Source organism: Euprymna scolopes, chromosome 32 (assembly GCF_053919585.1).
Source record: "Euprymna scolopes isolate OS-2025 chromosome 32, ASM5391958v1, whole genome shotgun sequence".
NCBI classification, from domain to species: domain Eukaryota; kingdom Metazoa; phylum Mollusca; class Cephalopoda; order Sepiida; family Sepiolidae; genus Euprymna; species Euprymna scolopes.
The window spans coordinates 48,070,304-48,093,059 of record NC_136513.1 but is presented as its reverse complement, the minus strand read 5'-3'; the positions used below and the strand labels follow the sequence as shown (position 1 = coordinate 48,093,059).

Here is a 22,756-nt window from a genome sequence, read left to right as displayed (position 1 = left end):
TATTTAGAAACCTATTCTTAACATGGGGAGGGCGTTTTATCATTGTTCTGTACTTTCATTTAACAATTTAATAAGATACCGTAAAAATTGAATTTAACTTTTAAGATTATATACATATATATAAATAGCACGTTACGTATTACGGAGTTTTCATCTATTTATCTACGCACATTCGTATTATAATTTAAGTAATTACTTTTGTTTTGGTGTTTATTTTGGTGGTTTTGCAGAGAAGGAACCGTGCCCAAATAATGATTTTTGAAACCCATTCTTAACATTGGGAGCGGAGCGTTTTCGGGTTTGTATTACTGTACACATAGATTCGAAAAAGTTGTCAAAAAAACAAATATATAACAAATGTTATCAAAGGCAAGAGAAATTACTTTTCTACCAAACTGGATATAGTTTTCGTGTTTTTATTCAATGAAACATGTTTATTCAGCTCGAAAAGCATACAGTGTTTACCGATGTATTGGAAAATTCAAAATGGCCCCTGACTCTCTCTTTAACACGGTAAGTCCAGGAAAAGATGTTATAAATAATAAACTATACAAAATACTATTAGAAATTCGCTCAATATATGTTACCGTGACATAAGTTGACATATATTCGGTGTTTTTTTTAATAGTATTTTGTCTAGTTTATTATTTATAACACCTTTTCCCAAACTTATGTTAAAGAGAGTGTCGGGCGCCATTTTGAACTTTCCAATACATCGGTAAACACTGCATATTTTTCGAGCTGAATAAACATGTTACATTGAATAAAAACACAAAAAATATATCCAGTTTGGTAGAAAAGTAACTTATCTTGCCTTTGATAATATTTATCTGTTATATATTTGTTTTGACAACTTTTTCGAATCTATGTGTACTACTGCACAGTAATACAAACCCCCTTACAATTTAATAAAATTTAATCTATTGATCAGAATTTAACAAATGAAAGCTTGTTGGAAAGCTAATGATCTGAATTGTGTAGTGGGCGATGAGATATTTTTCATTAAACTTGAAAATACTATTTAAAAAATAGCGCGGATCAATAAGTGCACTTGCACTAGCACCAATAAAATAAGAAAAGATACCGTAAAATTTGACAAACTTTAAAATACTATCTCTCTCTCTCTATATATATATATATATATATATGGCATGTACCTTCTCTGCATAATCACCTTTATTTCAAAAGTGCTAAATACAAGAATAAAGATTAGTAGTTTAAAAATGCACATATGAGAAGTAAATAATAAGCTATTTTTTCTGAGGACACCAACCAAGGAATTCACACGGCTAACCACAAGTTATGTGTGTGTGAAAATCTGAATCGAAACAGAAACGAAGCACACAAATATCTCAGCAGAGCCATATAACGATAACAAATAATTAAAAAGGATGGTGCTTCTTGTGCAGTTTACGGACCGTACTGAAATAATGTTACTATTTAGAAGGCCATTCTTAACATGAGGGTTTTTTTAAAACTATTCTGTGATTTCACCCAATAATTTAATAAACAAGAGATATCGTAAAAATTGAAGTAAACTTAACAATCTTATCTAAATTAAAAAAAAAAAATATCACGGTCTGTTAAATGCACAAGCACCAAAAAGGGGTTTACCTTCACATACTTTGTTTTTAAAAAATAAAACTGAGATTATGTTGACAAAACTGAATTTAATTTTATAAATTCCCAAAATAAAAAAAAAAACAATCGATCATATTTTACTAAAAAAACAAAAAAACAAAAAAAAAAAAAAAAAAAAAAAAACGCTTTCTTCTCTTTTTTTTTTTTCTTCTCTCCCCAACAACACATACCTTTGGTCGCTTCCATTCAAGATTACGTGTTTGGGCATTTTCATCGAAGAATAATGATGAATTATCGGCTGGGAACTCCGGGTCTTCAAATAGAATCCCTTCTTCGAGACATTTCTTGGTGATCGTTTCATAGTTTTGATTTGCGATCCCAACAAATGGATTTTCCCGGGCCTTCCTCGAGGTTCGCCCGATGACCCGGGAATGCTGCCCGCCACCACCGGGCGTAAACGGTATACGAATTCCATAGCCTCCATCGTTGTCGTCAGAAAAGGAAAATCCGCCGTCCTTGGTTCCTCCTGAGAGGCTGAATTTGAAACCGCCTTGCCCAAATCCAATGGAAGGACCCCCACGACTGAACGAGTAGTTGAACGTGCGGGAGCCACCGCCTCCGCCTCCGTCCATGCCGGAAAAAAAGGATTTCATGGAACTAGGAAACATTTTTTTTTTTTTTTTTTTTGTGATCCCTTAGTATTTCAACAGAAGAAAATAATTAAAAAAGTTTCTGCGATCGTAACAACAGTTGAAAAGCAAGTATTTTTGTGTATTCTAGCAGGATTTGTTGCTGATCCCTTTTTGTACCTCCAGAAATATGAAAAAAATATGCCTAACTCGTTGCGTGACAACAAGCAGCAGAAAGAACTGCTAAAAAGATGCCCACAAGTTTATTAGGAGGTCAACAACTACTACTACTATCACTACTACTACTAATTATGAGTGACAGCAAGTGCGTCGACTTACTAACAGGGCGAGTAAGTAGCAGCGTAAATAAAAATAAATCGAGTGTTGATAAATCCGGACGAGTACTCGAAAATGCGTGGGTGTCAGAACGAGACCGGATTGACTTCCGGTATGACGTCAGAGCGCGCGAGATACAATTGGTTTTTCTTCATGTAAATAAAAGTGAATTATCAAATTAGTTATCTGTATATTCATTAAAATGTTGCGACCACTTTCATGTCTCTGTGTCTATGTGCGCGTTTCCCGTCTTTACGTGGCTCACACATTATTTTTATTTTTTATTTATTCATCTTTATTTATTACGAGGTTCACGTTGTACGGGGCGGGGGGGGTCTATTTACTTTCCTATTAGTGGCCTGGCAAGGCTATGGGGAGACAATCAAGCAAAATAAATAAATAAATAAATAAAAATAAATAAGTAAAAATAAAAATAAACCATAAACAAAATTCGAATTTAGGAAAACTCGTACCCGGAAAACTCGACCCCGGAGAATTCGACCCCGGAAAACTCGACCCCCTTTTGCTAGGTAGGAAAACTGGTCCCTTATTTGATAAATATCGATTGAAAACACATTTTATGACCGTTCTTGAAGATATTGTCTTTAAAAGAGAATACACATCCCATAATATTTAAAAAAAATATTTTTACTGTTGTTTTAAAAAAATTAAATTAATTTTTCTAAGTTTTCATTTTCTACCTAGCTTTGAAAGTTTTTGGTCTTTCAACTTATTTTAAAGAGTTTATTTAGTTAAAAAAAAAAGTAATGTCGAGTGTTACTTATGAACAAAAAATGTCCGACATAAGAGGATTACGCCTTAGGAGGATAATTGCTCAAAAATAGAAAATTAAAGAAGATATTAAGGTAGATATATGTTTAAAACGAGCCTCCCCTTCCAAAAGAAAAAAAAAATTGTATATTTTTAGGTAATATGGCACATCCCATAATATTTAAAAAAAAAAAATAAAAATAGTTTTACATGTTTATTGTTTTTAAAAAATTAAATTGATTTTTCTAAGTTTTCGTTTTCTACCTAGCTTTGTAAGTTTTTGGTGTTTAAACTTATTTTAAAGAGTTTATTTAATTAAAAAGAAATAGCAAGTAATAGCGGACTAGACATTTCTTAGTAAATAATTTTTAACAAAAAAATGGCCGAAAATTAAAGAAAATACTGCGATAGATATAGTTTTAAAACGAGTCCCCCACCCCCACCTCCAAAAGAAAATAATTTTGTATATTTTTAAGTACTACACTACACAAGTGCCCCCAAAATTACTTTTAAACGATACCCTACCCTACCCCCCCATGTAAAGAATGGCTTTCGAAATAATAACGTTATTATTTCAGCGCGGTACCAAAATTGCATAAGACCGTGTTTTCTTTTTTGTTGTTTTTTAATAACACAAGAATTATTTAAACTGAATTAATTCTTCTAAATAAAATAATCGCTTTCTTTGACTACACGTGTTTTCTTTCTTTATTTTTGTTTCGTAATGACAAAAAAAGTGTTAAAACTAAAGCATTTTTTAAATAAATATTTGGTTTCGTTTTCGGATCTTGACTCCGTGATCAAGTTTTTTTTTTTTAAGCAAGAGTTAAAAATAATTTTTTTAAAATATTATGGGGATGCATAGTCTCTTTTAAAAACAATATCTCCTTCAAGAACGGTAATAAAATGTGTTTTCAATCGATATTTATTCAATAAGGGACCAGTTTTCCTACCTAGCAAAAAGGGGGGGGATTTTTCTGGGTACGGGTTTTCCGGAGACGAGTTTTCCCGGGACGAGTTTTCTGGGCACCCAAAATTCATGTCAAAGCAGCAAAATTAAATCTGGCTTTCAGGACATTATATATTCAAATGTAGGCAATTTGGGCATATTTTATTGGTTTGAAAATATAGATATTTTTTTAACCAATGGTCATAAAATTTTAATCATAGAATAGTACTATAATCTTCAAAAAGTCCACACGTTCTTATGTCATTTCATCGCATAGAACTAAATATATGAGCATTCCAATATTCAATTTGGCTACCAGTATAGATATGTCACCTTTTTTTGGCAATTTTATGAGTTCGAAATCTCAGCGACTATTGATCCGAATTTAACAAATGAAGGCTCGTTGGAAAGCTAATGGTCTGAATTGTGTAGTGGGCGATGTGACATTTGCCCTTGTCGCACATTAAAAGGATCATCCATCATTCAGAGCCTAATTTTGGTACTTTTTTACAGCCATAAAATGTTTCAATCATAGTCATTTGTTTTTATATTTTTGCTACGAATTACAAAATATCTGATATTTTTCCAAAACCTCTGGCAAGGATAATATATTCTAGTAAAAAAAAAAAAAAAATTATAATTTAAAATATTGCAGCATTAAGAATTTTTTAAATTCAATTTATAGCATTATATAATCAATTCTTAATGCTGCAATATTTTAAGTTATAAATTTATTATATTTTTACTGGAATATATTGTCCTTTTCTTTTCCAGTTTTAACAACTAGTCCTTTACTTTTCCATGTTTAAGCTTAACCGTATTACTTTTCATGCTCGCATTTTTCTATTGTAATCCATGATTTTTCCAGGCTTCCAGTAAATTCCCTTGTTCTTTTTTTAATTTCAGTCTAATTTTTTAGCCCCCATAAACATGACTAACACATATGTAATAACAATGTACGGCACTCGTCTGCTTTCAATAAAATCTCTTTTTCATTCTTTCAATCTCTGTTTCACTTGTTACTTCTCTTTTCTCGAGAGCGGTGAATTGGTAGCAACACTAGTCTCTGCAGCAACGTTGTTGCTATGGAAACCTGTTATAAAAAACGTCGCTCACCATCTTACGTTTTTTTAATTTTTTTTTTTTTTACGATTTTGAACACCAGTAAATTCATCATAACTTTTGTTTTACTGAACGAAAATTGAAAATGTTTTTTTTTTCACAATATAACCGAGAAAGAGATCTATAAACTGGAATAATTGTTTGAAATTTGATCGAAAAATGAGTGAGGGGTGAAGCTTTAAAACAGTTCTAAATGACTAAAACTGCCATTTAACCATATATTCATCAAACACTACCGGGTTTGAATGATAGTCAAATTCTCTTTTATAATTGAAAACTTTTGCGAAATCGGCTTATGCAAGTGGTAAGTCTGCTTATATCTAACAATTTTAGTTAAGGCTTTCTTTTTTCATCCATATATAAATGAATTCTGTTTTTTAATTATACACTTTTAGAAGTCGGATTATGTAGGTGCTAAGTCTGTGATAGATTAAATTTAGTTTCTTTTTCCGAGAATTTAAATTGCATTCTTTATTTTTTTTTTTTACATTTTTTTTACTCAAAGCTTCTTTAGACTCTCTCTCTCTCTCTCTCTCTCTCTCACACACACACACACACACATATATATATATATATATATATATATATATATATATATATATATATATATATAAAGATGAACGTCTGTGTGTTTGTGTGTGTGTCTGGTCACGAATAGGCTCCTATATGTTTGACTATTTTAAAAAACTGATCACATATAATGATAGAAGGTGCATCGAGGATCAGGAATGGGTACGTTTGATCTCGCAGAATGGTGGTTCATAAAAATTGTGGGGTATGCGTTCGCGCCTGATCCACAAAGTATGGAAATAAAAAATGTAAAAATTCAAAAAACAAAACAACGTTTACAAGTGTTTTTGATATAGATGTATATAATAATACTTTGATAAGTATGTTTTAACTTAAATAGGGATGGTATAATAAAATTGTGGGATCTGCGTTCGCGCCAGGCCTCCATAGAATGGAAATAGGCACAAACTTAATAAAGACTTTTCATATCTAGTTGCGTAAGTATACTTTGATAATTATGTTTCAGTTTAAGAAATATGGTATGATAAAATTATGGGGTGTTCGTTCGCACCTGACCTCCATAGAATGGAAATATGTCACAAAGTTTAACAAGGTTTTTTTTAATATAGATCCACAGAATATTGTGATAAGTGTTTCATTGTGAACAGGTATGGTATAATAAATTATGGGGTTTATCTATTTTATTTTTACTTTCATCATATTTTGCTTTGGTTTTGATACCCCCAAATTCGAAGCTATCTCTTTACAACCCTTCCTTTTCATAACCTATCATACTTTCATAAAACAGAGTCCATTTTCTGTAGGCTGTTTTTGAACCCAGTCAACGACGGGTACTTTTGCTAGTATATATATATATATATATATATATATATATATATATATATAAGAATACGAAAAGTATAAAAGCTTATAACTTTTCTTTACTCGTTTTCAATTGGTGACGTGCAGGAATACAAAATAATATTATGAAAAAAAATGTAAAAACTTTTTTTACAGGTACATAATTTTCGAACGATCCTTCAGTCTTCATCGGTGTATCTGAGAACTTCGATAGAGGTAAAATGAAAAAAAAACAAACAAACAAACACACACACACACACACACACACACACACACACACACACACACACACACACACACACACACACACACATATATATATAACATTATGGTTTTATACAAATCAAAATTAATATAAATTACTTTTAGATATTAATTTTATATTAATGACCTTCCCGACAAAACTGCCTCTGAGATGGGTATATATGCTGATGACACCACGCTCTATAACAGGCATGACAGGAAAATACATGAACACATAACTAAAGAAATGGCAAAAACACTAGAGGATGACCTCCAATCTGTAGTGGAATGGGGACATAAATGGATGGTCACATTCAATGCTGCCAAGACTAAATTGGTTTCCTTCAATAATTACAAGAAACCTTCTCTGCCACCAATAGCAATGGCCAGTGACTCCCTGTCTGAGAGTATATCTTTCAAACTGTTTGGCCTAACATTCACAGGAAACATGAGTTGGAACAATTATATTGAAAACATTGCCAGGGCCGCTGCGAAAAAAGTAGCCTCTCTCTACCGTATTAGAAAACTACTGACACCTGAAAGTATCCTGTACCTCTATAAGGCCACCATTCGCCCATGTATGGAGTATTGTTGTCACATTTGGGCTGGTGCATCTGCTACTAGTCTCTCGCTCCTAAAAAAGGTTCAAAAGAGAGCCACCAATCTCATAGGCCCTGAACTGGCATCTAAGCTTCAGCCTCTGTCCCATCGACGAAACGTTGCATCCCTCTGCCTTTTCTACAAGTATTTTAATGGTGAATGCTCTGACGAACTGCAGACACTTGTGCCCCCACGACGTAAACACCCTCGACAAACCCGACAGGCAGCTAAATCCCACCCCAACACAGTAGAGATCCCTAGATGTAAAAGCTCTTTCTGCTCCAGTAGTTTCTTCTCCAGAACTGCTTCCCTAACTGTACTGACATGAAGAAGTTCAAGTGTAACGTGAACCGACATCTTTCTGCCCAAATCCCAACATAGTGCCCCAGTAGTTGCTGCCCCTGATAGTAGCCCCCCTACACCAAAGTGGCAATGTGTCTTGTTCGGAGTGAAAATGTAATAAAAAAAAAAATGAAATTTTTAAAAAAAATTTACCTACAATTTTTAACACTCTGTTGAAGTAATCAAGCTCTTTAATTGTATGTTCAATAATAAATAATAAAAAAAAAAACTTAAAATACGGCATATTGAATATTTAACTTTACATAGTACAAACACTTCGTCCAGCCCCCTTTTCTTAATGTTATGTGTCAAAAGGTTTTAGTAGTGTTGAATTGATGAATTTATCTCTAAGAAAAGCTGGTGTTCTAGCAGTTTTCAACTTTTTGCGTGGGTATTTATTGTACCTATTTACAATGCCTCCCCACAGGACAGAGTTAGACACCAGGGTCGTTTTTTAACGTGGAGAAAAGGTACAAAAATAAAAAAAATTGTCTCAGTCGTGAAGGACTGATTGTAAACGCATATTCAATAGACAAAATACTGTTAAAAACTCACCGAATATATGTCAGCTAATGTCACGGTAACATATATTAAGCGAGTTTCTAACAGTATTTTGTTTAGTTTTTTTATTTTTTATTTTTAACTCCTTTTCCCAAACTTTCCGTGTCAAAGAGAAAGTCGGGCGCGATTTTTAATTTTCCAATACATCGGTAAACACTGTATGTTTTTCGAGTTGAATAAACATGTTATATCAAATAAAAACACTAAACACATATCCAGTTAAGTAGAAAAGTAACTTATCTTGCCTTTGATAAAATTTATTTGTTATATATTTGTTTTTTGACAACTTTTTCGACTCTATGTGTACAGTAATGCAAACCTCGCATATTCTTATTCCCCTCTTCCCCCCTCATTGTTTTATCTTATCCTTTTCTGTTGTCTTCTTTGGGTTTTCGTACATAATCACGTGGTTTATTTTTAATCACAAGGTTTGTGAAGTTTATTATTATTATTTTAGCCTCGTTTTCATTTGAGCATTTGACTTTTTTAAAGAAGAGTTTTTGCGCTGCCTGACGAGGTCGGTAGTTATTTATAACTAATTGACCGAAACATTGTTATGATCGTGTAGCGACATTAAAAATATTGATTTGAATATAAACAAAAATGTGTGTGGCCTATGAAGAAACTGTTTAACCCTTTGAACTCATTATTTACCCACTTATGGAAAAAAGTTTTTTTATATTTGTTAATTAAACTTTAAACTATGCAGTTTTCCCTCGCAAATATTTTTCTAGTCTGGGTGCCCGGCGTTGCTCAGACAATTTCTTGTCTAAACATTTCAAATTTTACATAAAGGGTATTCAGAGATAGGGCAAGCTTTTTAATCGGTTTAGGTCGAAAATTTGAGCTACCAATATATAAATGTATGTATGTATGTTTGCATGTCTGCCTAAAACTTTCGACAGAGGCGTCGGATTTTCACAGTGTCAGTATCGTTTTGAAGCTCGACCCTTCAGACGACAAATACCGAAAATTTGGCTAAAAACATTAATTTCTTCACCCCCAAATGGGCACTTTTCAACAGGGAGGGATCGCTTTTTTCGCCGATATTTTCGAAAGTCATCCCCTTTTTCGATTGTCTAGCCTTAATTTAAACCTACGTCACTTCCGGTTTGGCGGTGGTCGTAACAGCAAAGACGTCACGTTTTTCCCCGTTCTTTTCCTCCTTCGCGGTACGGGTACAAGCCTGAATTCCTACTACCACTTTTTTTTTTGCCCAACACACCCCTCCAAACATCCGGACAACGCCGGGCTGAAATGCTATTATCATGGATAAGTAAGTTATTTTTAGGAAAAGTTAGTTGCACGTTAGAATTGTTACTGGCGTTGGAAAAATCAACACAACTGATTTAGAATGAAATCTATCTAGTTTTGTATTGAAATCATCTGTTATTTTCTTAATTAAAAACATTATTTAGCAAATATTACCTGTTTATCGTATTTATCGTCATATATGACATGGCGACATATCTTCTAAACAAAATTACGGAAGGGCAAATTACTTTAGCTACTTCCGGCTATGCTGGAAATCTATTGTTTTTTACTAGCTTAACCCATGAAAGATATTAACTAGTTAGATAACGCAAAAATTAGTGTTTTGGGACAAAAAATCATAACACGCAGCAAATATGAGTTTATTACCATTTCCATGAAAATAATGTCCATTGTATTTTAAATATAAAACTGACTCAAATGAAATAAATTAATAAATACTAATAAATACTCAGAAAGTAATACTGTGCTACATAGTTCAGTACAAATAATAAAATTACATTGTAAATGACAATCTTAAATTTACTACTTCAGTCCAGTACAATTTGACAGAAAACGTCCTTTTCCCCCTGTTTCTTTTGAATGTTCCCTTTGTTACATAAGATTTCACCGACTTTTTTCTTCGACGAAGAACCGCTTCACATTGAAATTACCGAGTTCCTTTCTCACACCATTACAACATTGATCATATATTATTATGACATTTGGAAACGAAGCTACATCAAAGGGAGGTCACTCTCATATTCTTTTTAAAACCAAATTTCGTAAATTTGGCTTTTTTTTTTTAAAGCAGTTTGGTATTCAAAAATTGTATTCGACTTTTTACAAAGCGTAACGGACGGACTAACTACGGAAGAAACAAGCAGAATATTATATAGATCGGTTTTTATTTTCTATTAGTGGGTTCCCGGCTTTGCCCAAGCGTAAAATACGCTTAAATATGATATTTTAATTTGTCCAGATATCGTATATATTATTAAAGAGTCGTGATTTCAAAAGTTAAAAAAAAAAAAAAATGGGCACAATCAGTTAGAATCGAAACCAAAACTGTAGCATTTAAAGCTAATGACGTTACCAGTGCACCAACGTAACACGCATATGTATTGATTAAAAATTTAAAATCAAAAATAAACTAAGATGAATGTACGAAAGTATAATGATTGTTTTCAATTCTGACCCATTTTTGACCTCTTAAAAGCTATTTTAACCAGTTAAAGACCAATTAAAGAACGGTCTGTAAAAATTCCGATCATTTGAGGCCCTAGCGCTGCTCTGCAACTTTTAGTTTCGGAGGAGATAGAGTTTGAAAATATGGGGACAGAGAGGCTTTCATATAGTAGACTTTTTACAAATCATGGTTTTTCATACTAATGCAATGCACACACGCATTTAATAACGTTGATTGGACACATTAAGAAAAGGTGAAATTTTAAGTGCAAGTTTCTTTTAATTCTATAAATAAAACGTTTATGCCCAGGGATGCATGTCGGGCCTATTTCAACATTTTTTGAGACGCTTAATCGATGATATTACAAAACCGATGCGCACGCATGCGTCATATGAGGCAGAAGCACCGTCTGCTGAAATATGAGAAATGATCAATGATTTGAACCAAGTTTGATTACTTATGGGATGGTTTATGGTAAGTATTTTTTTGTTTTCACTTTTGATTTTAAAATAGGTGGTTGTTTAGTATTTCCCGCATATCACTAAACAAAAATAAGTACAATGTATGTACCGGTGTACAATATTTTCTTATCTATCTATCTATCTATCTATCTATCTATCTATCTATCTATCTATCTCTCACATATATATATATATATATATATATATATATATATATATATATATATATATATATATATATAAGAACCAATAGTTACTAAAACATGTTAAAAACACTTTGAAAAAGAGTTAAAAACATATTTAATTTTAAAAAGGAAACACTAAATGAGTCCACTTATATATATATATATATATATATATATATATATATATATATATATATATATATATATATATATATCTGTAGAAATGTATTTTCTTATGATACATACCAATCCTTATTTAAGAAGCTCAATGTAATTATAGAGCAATATAGAGAATAAATGACAAAAACTATATTCCAAAATTCATGTTAACCATCTTATAATTTATTCCTTTAATTCAGTTGACATTTACAATTCTTGACAGTATCTGTTTCGTAGCACAAAATCAATCACTAATTATTATATCAATCAGTAAATCTATTATGCCCTTAACTCATCAGAAGAAATAGCAACAATCAATTCGTCAAAAGAAATAAAGTGTGATTTGACATGATTAAAATCCGAAAATTGGAAGAGAAGCTGCAAATACCTTTAATATATTTCAATTACGCCATTTTGAAAATTGTAAATGTCAACTGAATTAAAGGAATAAGTTATAAGATGATTAACATTGTGAATTTTGAATATATTTTTTGTCATTTATTCACTATATATATACATATATATATATATATATATATATATATATATATATATATATATATATATATATATATAACTACTTCATTTATTCACATAAATTTAATATACGAAAGTATAGATTTATGCGTAAACTTTAAGTATTTACTTCAAAAGTGCTCAATACGTAGGTAGAGCTAGTTAGTAATTTATAAAATATATATGGCGATTAAGCTACACTGAATATTCTGCGTTTCATCCAACTATAGGATTCGTCAGGCTTATGCGCATAAGCCTGACGAATCCTATAGTTGGATGAAACGCAGAATATTCAGTGTAGCTTAATCGCCATATATATTTTATAAATTACTATATATATATATATATATATATATATATATATGATTAGTTTTTTTGGAAAAAGAATTCCAGCAGAGTGCTCAATTAAAAGGAAAATCCAAATTGTAAGAGCGTATTTATATTTTGTGTACAGAAAGTTGTTAGTTGAGACAGATCATTGGTACCGTCGGTTTCAAGCCCGATAATAAGGCCCGTTTAAGGTATCCTTATCAAGCTCTCTTCAGCCAATATTCGTCTATCTTATAACCGGAAGTGTGAAGTATATATATATATATATATATATATATATATATATATATATATATATATATATATATATATATACACATCCATTTTTTTCCATTGTTAAAAAATAACTTTTATGCACCAATTCCTATTTTTTGTATAGTTCTTGGCCATACATAAAGACGTCCCAAAATAGTTATACCAAAACCAGGTACCACGCCCAAATTCTGCTGGTACACGGAAGAAGAAGAAGAAGAAGAAGAAGAAGAAGAAGAAGAAAGTTGTTTTTCATTGTGGTCGTGAGACGCGTACTTACCATGTGTGTAGCTGTGTTTCTCTTATATTAAAAACTGATCATCTAAATTTTCGCTCGTGGGAAGACAAGTAAATAGGAACGTGTAAAGATAAGACAATGAAAGGAAGTCACATTTTAACATTTAAACGCAACTTTATTGGTTATCTTTGTTAGTAAGAATATAGTAGCTGAATGTGTTCTTGTGTGGAAATATAGGTTGAATATTATACCGGCTTGTTGAATGAGAGAATAGTTCAGTGTACACGTGTTGTAGTTGGTAGTCGGAGAGATAAAGGGTTAGGCAGTCCCGAGACGTAGGTTAGACAGGCCGGTTAAATGAGAAAGAAAGAGAAATGTGTTCAGTGGATGCGTGTGTTGGAGATAGCCATGTTGGCTTGTATGTACTCATGCTAGGACCCAGACGATGTCTTCTACCAGCCACAACAGGGAGCGAGAGCGAGAGCGAGAGCGAGAGCGAGAGAGAGAGAGAGAGAGAGAGAGAGAGAGAGAGCTTGTTGCCGGTTTTATGTTTTATACACTCGGTCACGTGATTGAGAGCTGGCTTGTGATTGGACAAGCCAGGAAGACAGTAGATTCCAAATCTTGAGTCGCGAGAATTAGCTCCTGCTTTTGCTTGTTGCAAATTTCGTCTGTTACAAACGTTTGCAGTATATGTGGGTTGTTTCTGCAATTGAGGATGTTCCTTAAGATTTTAGCTATTTTCATCATTGACATGCGTTGCATGGTTTTAATCTTCCCTTTGATTCCAATCCCTCATAGTATGCAAGGCTTGAAGGCAACAACTGTGTACGTACACACAATCTCATATATAAACTCTTTTACTTACCTTGCAAACAGGACATTCAAATTTTCATTATACGAACCTGAATGCTTATTAGACATTATCCCCGAGTGTCTAGGGTCTCTCTATACAAGGGTTTGTCAGGACAACCTGGCATTCGAATACTTTTTCATTACAAGCAAATCCTGACTAAATATTTAAACTCACATAGCATTCGTGGCTAAAATAAGATTTCATCAGTATGGCTAACCCGCATGTGCTTTTACTGGGAAAAGTGAACCTTCTTTAAGTGATGTTACCTCAAGTAAGAGCACGAAGCCGGATACTCCACCAGATTGGATGGATTCTTGTTCTACAATAATTAGACCAAGAGACGATAAGAAAGATATACTATAGCTAGGTATAATTTTCGACACCCATAACAAAAAATACAAGTAAAAACTAATAAAATTAACTCATCGTAATTTCTACTCTTTATTAAAGAAGAAGGATCGGGGTTTAAATCGCATATAAACATTATTTTCTACTTGATAAAATTTGAAAAATTTGATTTCAAAGTCGTGGAAAAAAAAGAGAGAAATATAAGACGGCGCCATAAATATACGGAAAACAGGCCTCACCAAACATGAAAAATATCAGAAAAAATATGTATTATACCTTGTTAATAGTTTTGTTTCAATCAATAGTTCTCAACTTCTTTGCTGACTCAGTGTTTGAGAGGGAAAGGAGATCATGGTCGTAAAATACGCTTAAACATGATATTTTAATTAATGCAGATTTCGTATTATATTATATTGGACCTTTTTTTACATGGAGGTCACCACTTATCAAGGCCCAGAAGCCACTCGGGAATAAGGGTTATTACGTGTACAGTAATCAATGAGATAGTATCGTAGTAATCGTTCGTATTGGAGATTTGATAAAGTGTTTTACTTAAGGGGCGGTTCATCAGGAATTTGTTTATGTTGGACTTGAAGACATCCAAATTGTAGTCAGGAAACAGGCAAACATAGTAAAGATTTAAAATGTAAAAAAAAAAAAAATGACTCGTGCGCCACTACCGAGAAGCGAAACCAAAGCGTTTAGCTTACGATTTACTTTTTCCTTTGACGTTAATACCCAGGCTATAATGACATGTTTGCTGAAAGGCTAAAAATTAAAACATTAACCAATAGCTATTACGTTACGCATGCATATTCGTAATGCCGTAGTTCGACCTTTACCTGGCAAATTCCATTTTTTTTATTTTCACACTTTTGCACCGATTTTCCCCAGCTAAAACCCAAACATAAAGTTTCGCATGGGTGTGAATACCCTATATATTAAGTTTCCTGCCTGTAGACCAAAAACTGACAGAGGAGTTTGGTAGGCAATTTTTTTTAAACATATATATATGCGCATACATAAATATATATAGAAAGAGGTTTGTGTTTACTATAACCTTTTTATGCAAATATTACGCAAGTATAAATCATGTAGAATATCTGCATGAATATAATTACACGTAATAATTAACTAAAGATGATCATCTCACAAGAAAACCGGAGAAACTAATAAAGAATTAATTAAAATGAATGTTTAAAAGAATATGCAAATTAGCTACATCTTTTTGCGAGTGAATGCAATTCCACGAAGTTATATTTTCTTTTTAAATAAATAGAAAAAATTGTTTTTAATATGAGTATCAACACACACACACACACACACACACACACACACACACACACACACACACACACACACAACAACAACAACAACAACAACATCAACAAAATTATATGAGTATAAATTAATGTATCTCGTATAGAGATTAAGTGTTAACCCGAGGAAGGGGACTCATTGATTAGAACTTCGATGAAGTAAAATGAAACGAACTCTTCCTTTTTACCTATAAACGGGACACTTGTTCCCTGTCGCATGCACTCTCTAACCTTTTACATTCGTCCATACTCATAGATTTATTCATTTACTAACTTTTGCTTTCGTTCCCTTTTATTTACTTAAGATAATTCAATAAAATTGTTTGGAATATTAGAAATGGACTTAATCGTCTCATTTCTTTAACGCTTCTTTCTTTTAACAATTATGTAAAACACTTTTCAACCACCGATTGCTATGGATAACATCACCCTAACTGACAGTTCATCATTCAGACTCCTCGGCCTAACAATCACACGTAACATGAATCGGTAAAAAATACATAGAAGACATTGCCAAGGCTGCAACAAAGAAGTTGGGCTCCCCTTAACATGCTAGAAAACTTCATACACCAGCCAGTATCCGATATATCTACAAATCCATCATTCGCTTACGCCTCAAGCATTAGTGCCACATACGGGTTCTTGCATCAAGCACATCTCTCTCTCTCTCTCTCTCTCTCTCTCTCTCTCTCTCTCTCTCTCTCTCTCTCTCTCTCTCTATTGGACAGGGTATATAAAAAAAAGATTATCTAAGCCAATGGCTCTCCAACTGTTAATCAAGCTCTAACCCCTTATCCCATCACCGCATTGTTTTACAAATACTCCAATAAAATGTGCTCGGATAAACTCACGGCACTAGTGCTCCCCCCCTTCGATTGTAGTGATCTCCAGATGCCGGAAAGTTTTCTACTTTAATAGTTTATTTCTTACAAATACTCCCATCTCCGTCCCTTGCTTCCCTGCCTGTACTAACATGCAGAAATTTAGATGTAATCTGAATAGACATCTTGCTGCTCAACTCTCTACTTAAGAGATATGGTCCCTAATTTCACAGTAGCTTGTTATGACCTAGTAGCTTGTTTTAAGGGTGGAAGAAAAAACGCTGCCGAAACTCACGTCTTGTTTCCCACCCTTCACCATTAAGCATGCCTGGCCACGGCTTGACCCCATCCTTCCACATCCAGGCTAAAATTCCAGGGGTGGAGGTGGAGATAGTGTGCGCCAGATAGTTGATCGTTAACAACAAAGCAACGTAGGTAAAAAGTAAATGTTGGCTATAATCACACGCCATCATCTTGTCCCGGGTAGGATGGGGGGTACGATCTGGAGTAGTACGCGTTGGTCTTGAGGGTAATCTATATATCTATAAAAGTGAACGTGTCTGTGTATCTGTCTGTATACATTTCCCTACGCAATAACTCTGTCAATTTTTAGTCTATAGATTCGAAATTTGATATACAGTGTACTGAGATTTGCGAAAATCTATGTGATCGGTTTTCGGCCAGAAATGTGGTGTTAAGAGGTCAAATTCACAATTTGACCTTTGAGAACTCTACCAAACTCGTCCCACAATTTTGGGTCTAAACACTTGAAATTTTAGATATAGGTTCCTTCGACATGGATCTAACTTAATAACTTGATTTGAGCCCAAAACAATAAATGTTAAAAAAATTTACGTTTTTTTTGTTTTTGTTTTTTTGCTCAGCATACACCTCCAAACACCCGGGAAACGCCGGGCACCCATGCTAGTCATATATATTTCCCGAAAACCTGTGGTCTTGATGGAGGAGAGACTAAAATTTGCTGCTATAGTTTCAAATGATCTGAAATAACAGCAAGGGGAGACTTGATTCCAAATATTTCTCATATGTTATATCTCCCTTCTTTTGGAAATAGGGTATGATTATGAATATCTCCAGTATCAAATAATCCTTATACACTGTAAAATTTACTTTATGTATGAAAACCAAAGACAGGGACTCTAATATATGAGAAATGTTTGGAATCAAGTTTTAGTCTCCCCTCCATCAAGGCCAGAGGTTTTGGGGAAATATCAGATATTTTGTAATCCATATGCAAAACTAGGAAAACAAACGACTGATTGAAACATTTTATGGCTGTAACAAAATGGCAAAAAAAAAAAAAAAGTAGGCTCTGAATGATGGATGATCCATTTAATATGCGATTTTAAAGGCAAATGTCACATAACTCAGTACACAATTCAGGTCATTATTTTTCCAACGACCCTTCATTTGTTAAATTCTGACCAATAGTCGCTGAGGTTTCGAACTTATAAAATTTCCAAAATAGATGCTCTCTCTCTCTCTAAAATTGCCAAAAACGTGGTATATATATATATATATATATATATATATATATATATATATATATATATATATATATATATATATATATATATATATAATCCATTCACGTGTAATCACTTTTTCTTCACCATATTCCCTCTGCTTCACTTTTTGTTATCAAGTAAGATCTTTGACTTACTTGTAGTTTCATCATTTTGCCAATTCCTACCCTCTGATGAGAAGGAAAGTATTTCTTTGAAACTCCGCGGATTAAGGACTATCCACTTATCAAGTGTTTCCTTTTCAGATTAAATATGTTTTTAACTCTTTTTCAAAGTGTTTTTTTAACATGTTTTATTAACTGTTTGCTCTTTATATATATATATATATATATATATATATATATATATATATATATATATATATATATATATATATATATATATATATATATATATATATATATACTGATAGCCAAATTGAATATTGAAATGCTCATATCTTTGGTTCTATGTGACGAAACTACATGAACATTTGAAGGTTATTTGAAGATTATAATACTATTCTATGGTTTAAATTTTATAACAAGTGGCAAAAAAGAAGCTATATTTTCAAACCAATAAGATATGCCCAAATTTGCCTACATTTATATATATATATAGTGTCCTGGCAGGCAGCTTCAGTTTTGCTGCTTTGTGATGAATTTTGCTTATTTTATTATTATTTTTTGCTTGGTTGTCTCCCCTGTGGCCTTACGAGGCTACTAAAAATATACATATATGAATGAAAACTATTAACTCCCACATTGAGCAAATAGGAATCGTGGACGTCGACCAACCACAACGAAACACTGAGAGAATAGGTGTCTAAAGTAGAACGAACAAGAATGAATTAAAATGATTGGAGAAGAAGAAGAAGAAGAAGAAGAAGAAGAAGAAGAAGAAGACACATTTTTTCTAAATATGACCTCAGAGAGAGTTAATGTTAAAAAGTGAACTTGGGAAATTGAACTTCCAAACTTGAAAATGACAGATGAATATCACGGTTCATCTTTTCTATCCTCAGTCCCAGGAGAAATCTTTCTCGATTGAGCTTATTTTTAAATTTTTGCCCCAATTCAGACTGCCCTCGTTTTTGGCGGAGTGGGATCTTCTCCACATTAAAAACCGACATTGCATCTGACCAGAGGCAAGGGGACGAGGATAAACTTACCTTAGGATTTTTAGAGTAAAGTTATTTTTAGCGATTTTTCTTCAATAATTGACGAAAGAGTAATCATTACTATTAGCGACATTATTTTAAAAGAAATACATTTCTGAAATTTAGTTATAAACATTTTTTGTTTGTTTTAACTATTTATTTATCACCTGTTGCCTTAAAAATTGTCACTTGTTCATTACTGTTACGAACAACTTTTTTGGTTTTATTTTGAAGAGCACAGAACAGGAGGAAGGGAAATGCAATTATGCTATTAGAATTTTCGGCGCTTCTACACTATTAGGACAAAATTTCAGAAATCGTAATACTGAATTTTACACGAAAACAATGGTATCTATTTTTAAGATGATTATAAAAAAAAATTAAGAAAATCGATAAGGTAGAAAATTATTTATTAAAGAAAATAAAAAATAGAATTTGATGAAAACGATCGTAAGACACAGAAGAGTTTCGATTTAAACAAGATGGCCGAAATTTTTCACCTGCTAACACGATTAAAGTTTTTTATAGCTTCAGTAATATTCAGGTAATTTCGACTGCATAATTTAGAAGCTACATTGTAATTTATTAGAATCGACACAAAAAAATCAGTAGAAACCATTGTTTTTTGTCTGAAAACTCCATTTATCGACTACAAAATCTCGACCCAATAGTGTATAAGCACCGGATTTTCTTAAAACTGTTTTCTCAAAACAACAAAAATGTCACATTCCATCAATGACTGTTCAAAACTATAAATTTTAAACAACTTTTATTCATTTCAAAATTTTTGTGTAAATTTAAAAAAAAATGTATTTTCTTAATTTTATTTTAATTCAAACAATATTTTGTGTTAGTGTATTGTTGTTGACATTTTCTGAAATTGAATTGTCTCCCCTTGATATGCGCTCTTCAAACTGAAACCAAAAAGTTGTTCTGCGACAGTAATGCAAAGCACCAAATAATTAATATTTACTAGGAGTTATATGCCTTTTAAGTTACCGTAAATATCGATTCTTAGCGAAGTGGGCATCTTTACTTTCTCTGCTTAACTAAATGGCTAATTTGTCCACGACCGATATTTATAGTAACTTAAAAGGCTTATAATCTTTATTTTTTTAGCAAGTACGTTAGAAACAGGTAGCCCCCCCTCAAACAAAAGGGAATCTGTACAGTACATATACAACAAAACAAAAAAGTGCCCCCCCCCACAAAAAACAAAACAAAACAAATATATAGCAAATAAATGTTACCAAAGGAAGGATAAGTTACTCTTCTACCCATCTGGATAAGTTTTAACTTATTTTAAAGCGTTTATGTAGCTGGAAACGTAAGTAGTACAGAGTTTTAAACTAGAATTAGAAAAAGATGGCCGACATGAAACAGTCATTTAGGGTGTCGTGATAATCGCTAACAATCGAAACCAACCCAATATTTGTCTTATCGAGATTCCGCGGACAACCGTTTCATGTCGTCCATATTTTTCTTGCTCTAAGAAGACTCGGCACTACATGTTTCAAAACTACATAAACGCTTTAAAATAAGTTAAAAGACAAAACAAAACTTAAACAGATAGATAGAAGAGTAATTTATCTTGCATTTGGTAACAGTTATTTGTTATATATTTGATTTTTTTTTGTTTCGTTGCTAATGCTATAAAATGACCACAAATAAATTGTTTTAATTTCCCAACTATATTTTCTTTAAAATATTTTACATCGCAAATTATCACGGAAGGCAATGTTAAAAAAAAACCCCAAAAGAACTAAAAAAACAAAAACAAAAACGGTTGATTTTACGTAATTAATTAATAATAACGTACTAATAATAACGTTTTTCTTTTTTTATCAGGTAAGTATTTTTAACTAGTGTACACTGCGGTAAGGTTGAAAATTAAAGTCAATTCAACGTAGGGTTGGAGAATCTGGCTCTCTCCAGGGGACTCGCTGGAAGGTTATATAAAAGTAGCCTAGAACGGATCCGTCAGCATTCATCAGTAGGGATCTCTCAGGCGACCGATAATAAGCCAACGTCTCCCCCCGAAAGAGGAAGTAATACCTGGAATGCCCGAAACCACAAAAAAAGGTTCCTTTCGAAATTCCATGCAGATTCTTGAGTTTGACAAGATAGTATTCCGAGTTCGACAAGAAGGCCGGAGGTTACATCGACCGAAACGTTGTGACAATAACACTCAAAATGAGAACAGTAGTCCGAAGATTCGAAATAATACGCAAAAGCACCGTGTCAGAATGTGGCAGGGTGTACCAGGTGGGGTTTATTAATTTCCTAGTTCAGCAAGGTGTGACACAAAGCTGGAAGGTAGAAAAACCTGATTGTGTACATTGTACAAAAACAGCCGCGGCTGACCTGTTGGCATTTCACAATATGAACGTCTTAGGCGACCGGCGATAAATAAACTCCCTATTCAATTAAGCAGATAATGCCTGAGATGGTGCACTTTATGTGACTGATGCGAATTATACCTTATTCAAACACGATGGTCAGGTCTCCAAGCAAGCCAGAGCAATTTGTATGGATCGCAATCAAAGAAAGACGCGGAAAAGTAATCTGTTTAACCCTACGTTAGTCACCTGGATGTTCCAAACATGGTTAATCCGATGGTGTGTTTATACATTCCAATACAAAAATGTTTATAGCATTATTATTTTGTTAAATATAGTTAACCTGCTGGTTCAGGATATATCTACAATCCTTGTTGAACAATTTGAATCACTTGTATCTATTGGATATTAATATAAAATAATACAATAAAATAAATTATAAAACTAAGAAAAAATTAAGATATTACATTAGCTAAGCTCATAGTTACAAGACTGAAAGAGTAATAAATTATAAATAAAATAATAATTCCATCAAAACATATGATACAGAAAATACCAAAACATAAACACCATATTAAATATTACAGAGTAACCTAATGATACATAATATGTGCTTATATCTACAAATTTCCATTCTCACTGGAAAAATACAAAAATATATAAATCATAAAATCATACCTACGTTGTTCAGCTGGAGTGACTGGACACCCCAGAAGGACAAAGCGAGGTCTACCTCCAAGGAAAACTGAGATACGTGTGCTAGGGAGGACAAGAAATAAGTTGCCAACTGGGAATTATGAGCACTTAAGCGAAATTGGGGTCACAAAACACCAGATAGGACTAACGCAGAGTTAAGCATATTACGTTGTTTTCGTTTCATAAATAATTTTATTAAAATTCGAATTAGTATTATGCATCTAAAATCGAAAAAAAGCGGTCTCCAATCAAGTTAATGTTATTGACCTTTTCTCTTCAATCTGTGATATATAACACTTTGGTGAGTAAATTAATTATTTACTTTTTAATAGACATTTCAAAATGCGAGGCGTGAATTATTCGACCCCCTGTCTTTCCAAGCTTATAACTACTCGAAAAATGTAATTCAAGCCCTAATTTTTTTTTCAATTAAAGGAGCAAAGACCAAGGTTTCATTAAAAAAAAACAAAAGAAAAAACAAACAACGTGGTTTAAAAAAAAGGTTTTAAACTTCGAACTTTACAGGTAAATTTCTAAAAAACACTTTTTTTGTTTTAAATTTGAATATATTATTTATTGACCTTTTCTCTTCAATTTGTGATATAT

At 32.7% G+C, this 22,756-nt stretch overlaps 1 protein-coding gene across 17 annotated transcripts in view; it reads right to left on the bottom strand.

Moving 5' to 3' along the window:
- Positions 1–22,756, bottom strand: part of LOC145256322 (calpain-B-like) — a 267,137-nt gene that overhangs the window by 203,522 nt on the left and 40,859 nt on the right. For 7 of the 17 annotated variants that reach the window (XM_080115054.1, XM_080115055.1, XM_080115059.1 and 4 more), the window contains exon 1: positions 1,812–2,634. The exons of 8 other annotated variants lie outside the window; for them this stretch is intronic. In XM_080115054.1, coding sequence (XP_079971180.1) covers positions 1,812–2,249 — 438 coding nt within the window. In that variant the 5' untranslated portion in view covers positions 2,250–2,634. Of the gene's footprint in view, positions 1–1,811; positions 2,658–22,756 lie in introns of those variants that run through there. 2 more of the 17 variants (XM_080115068.1, XM_080115069.1) reach the window with 1 other exon arrangement.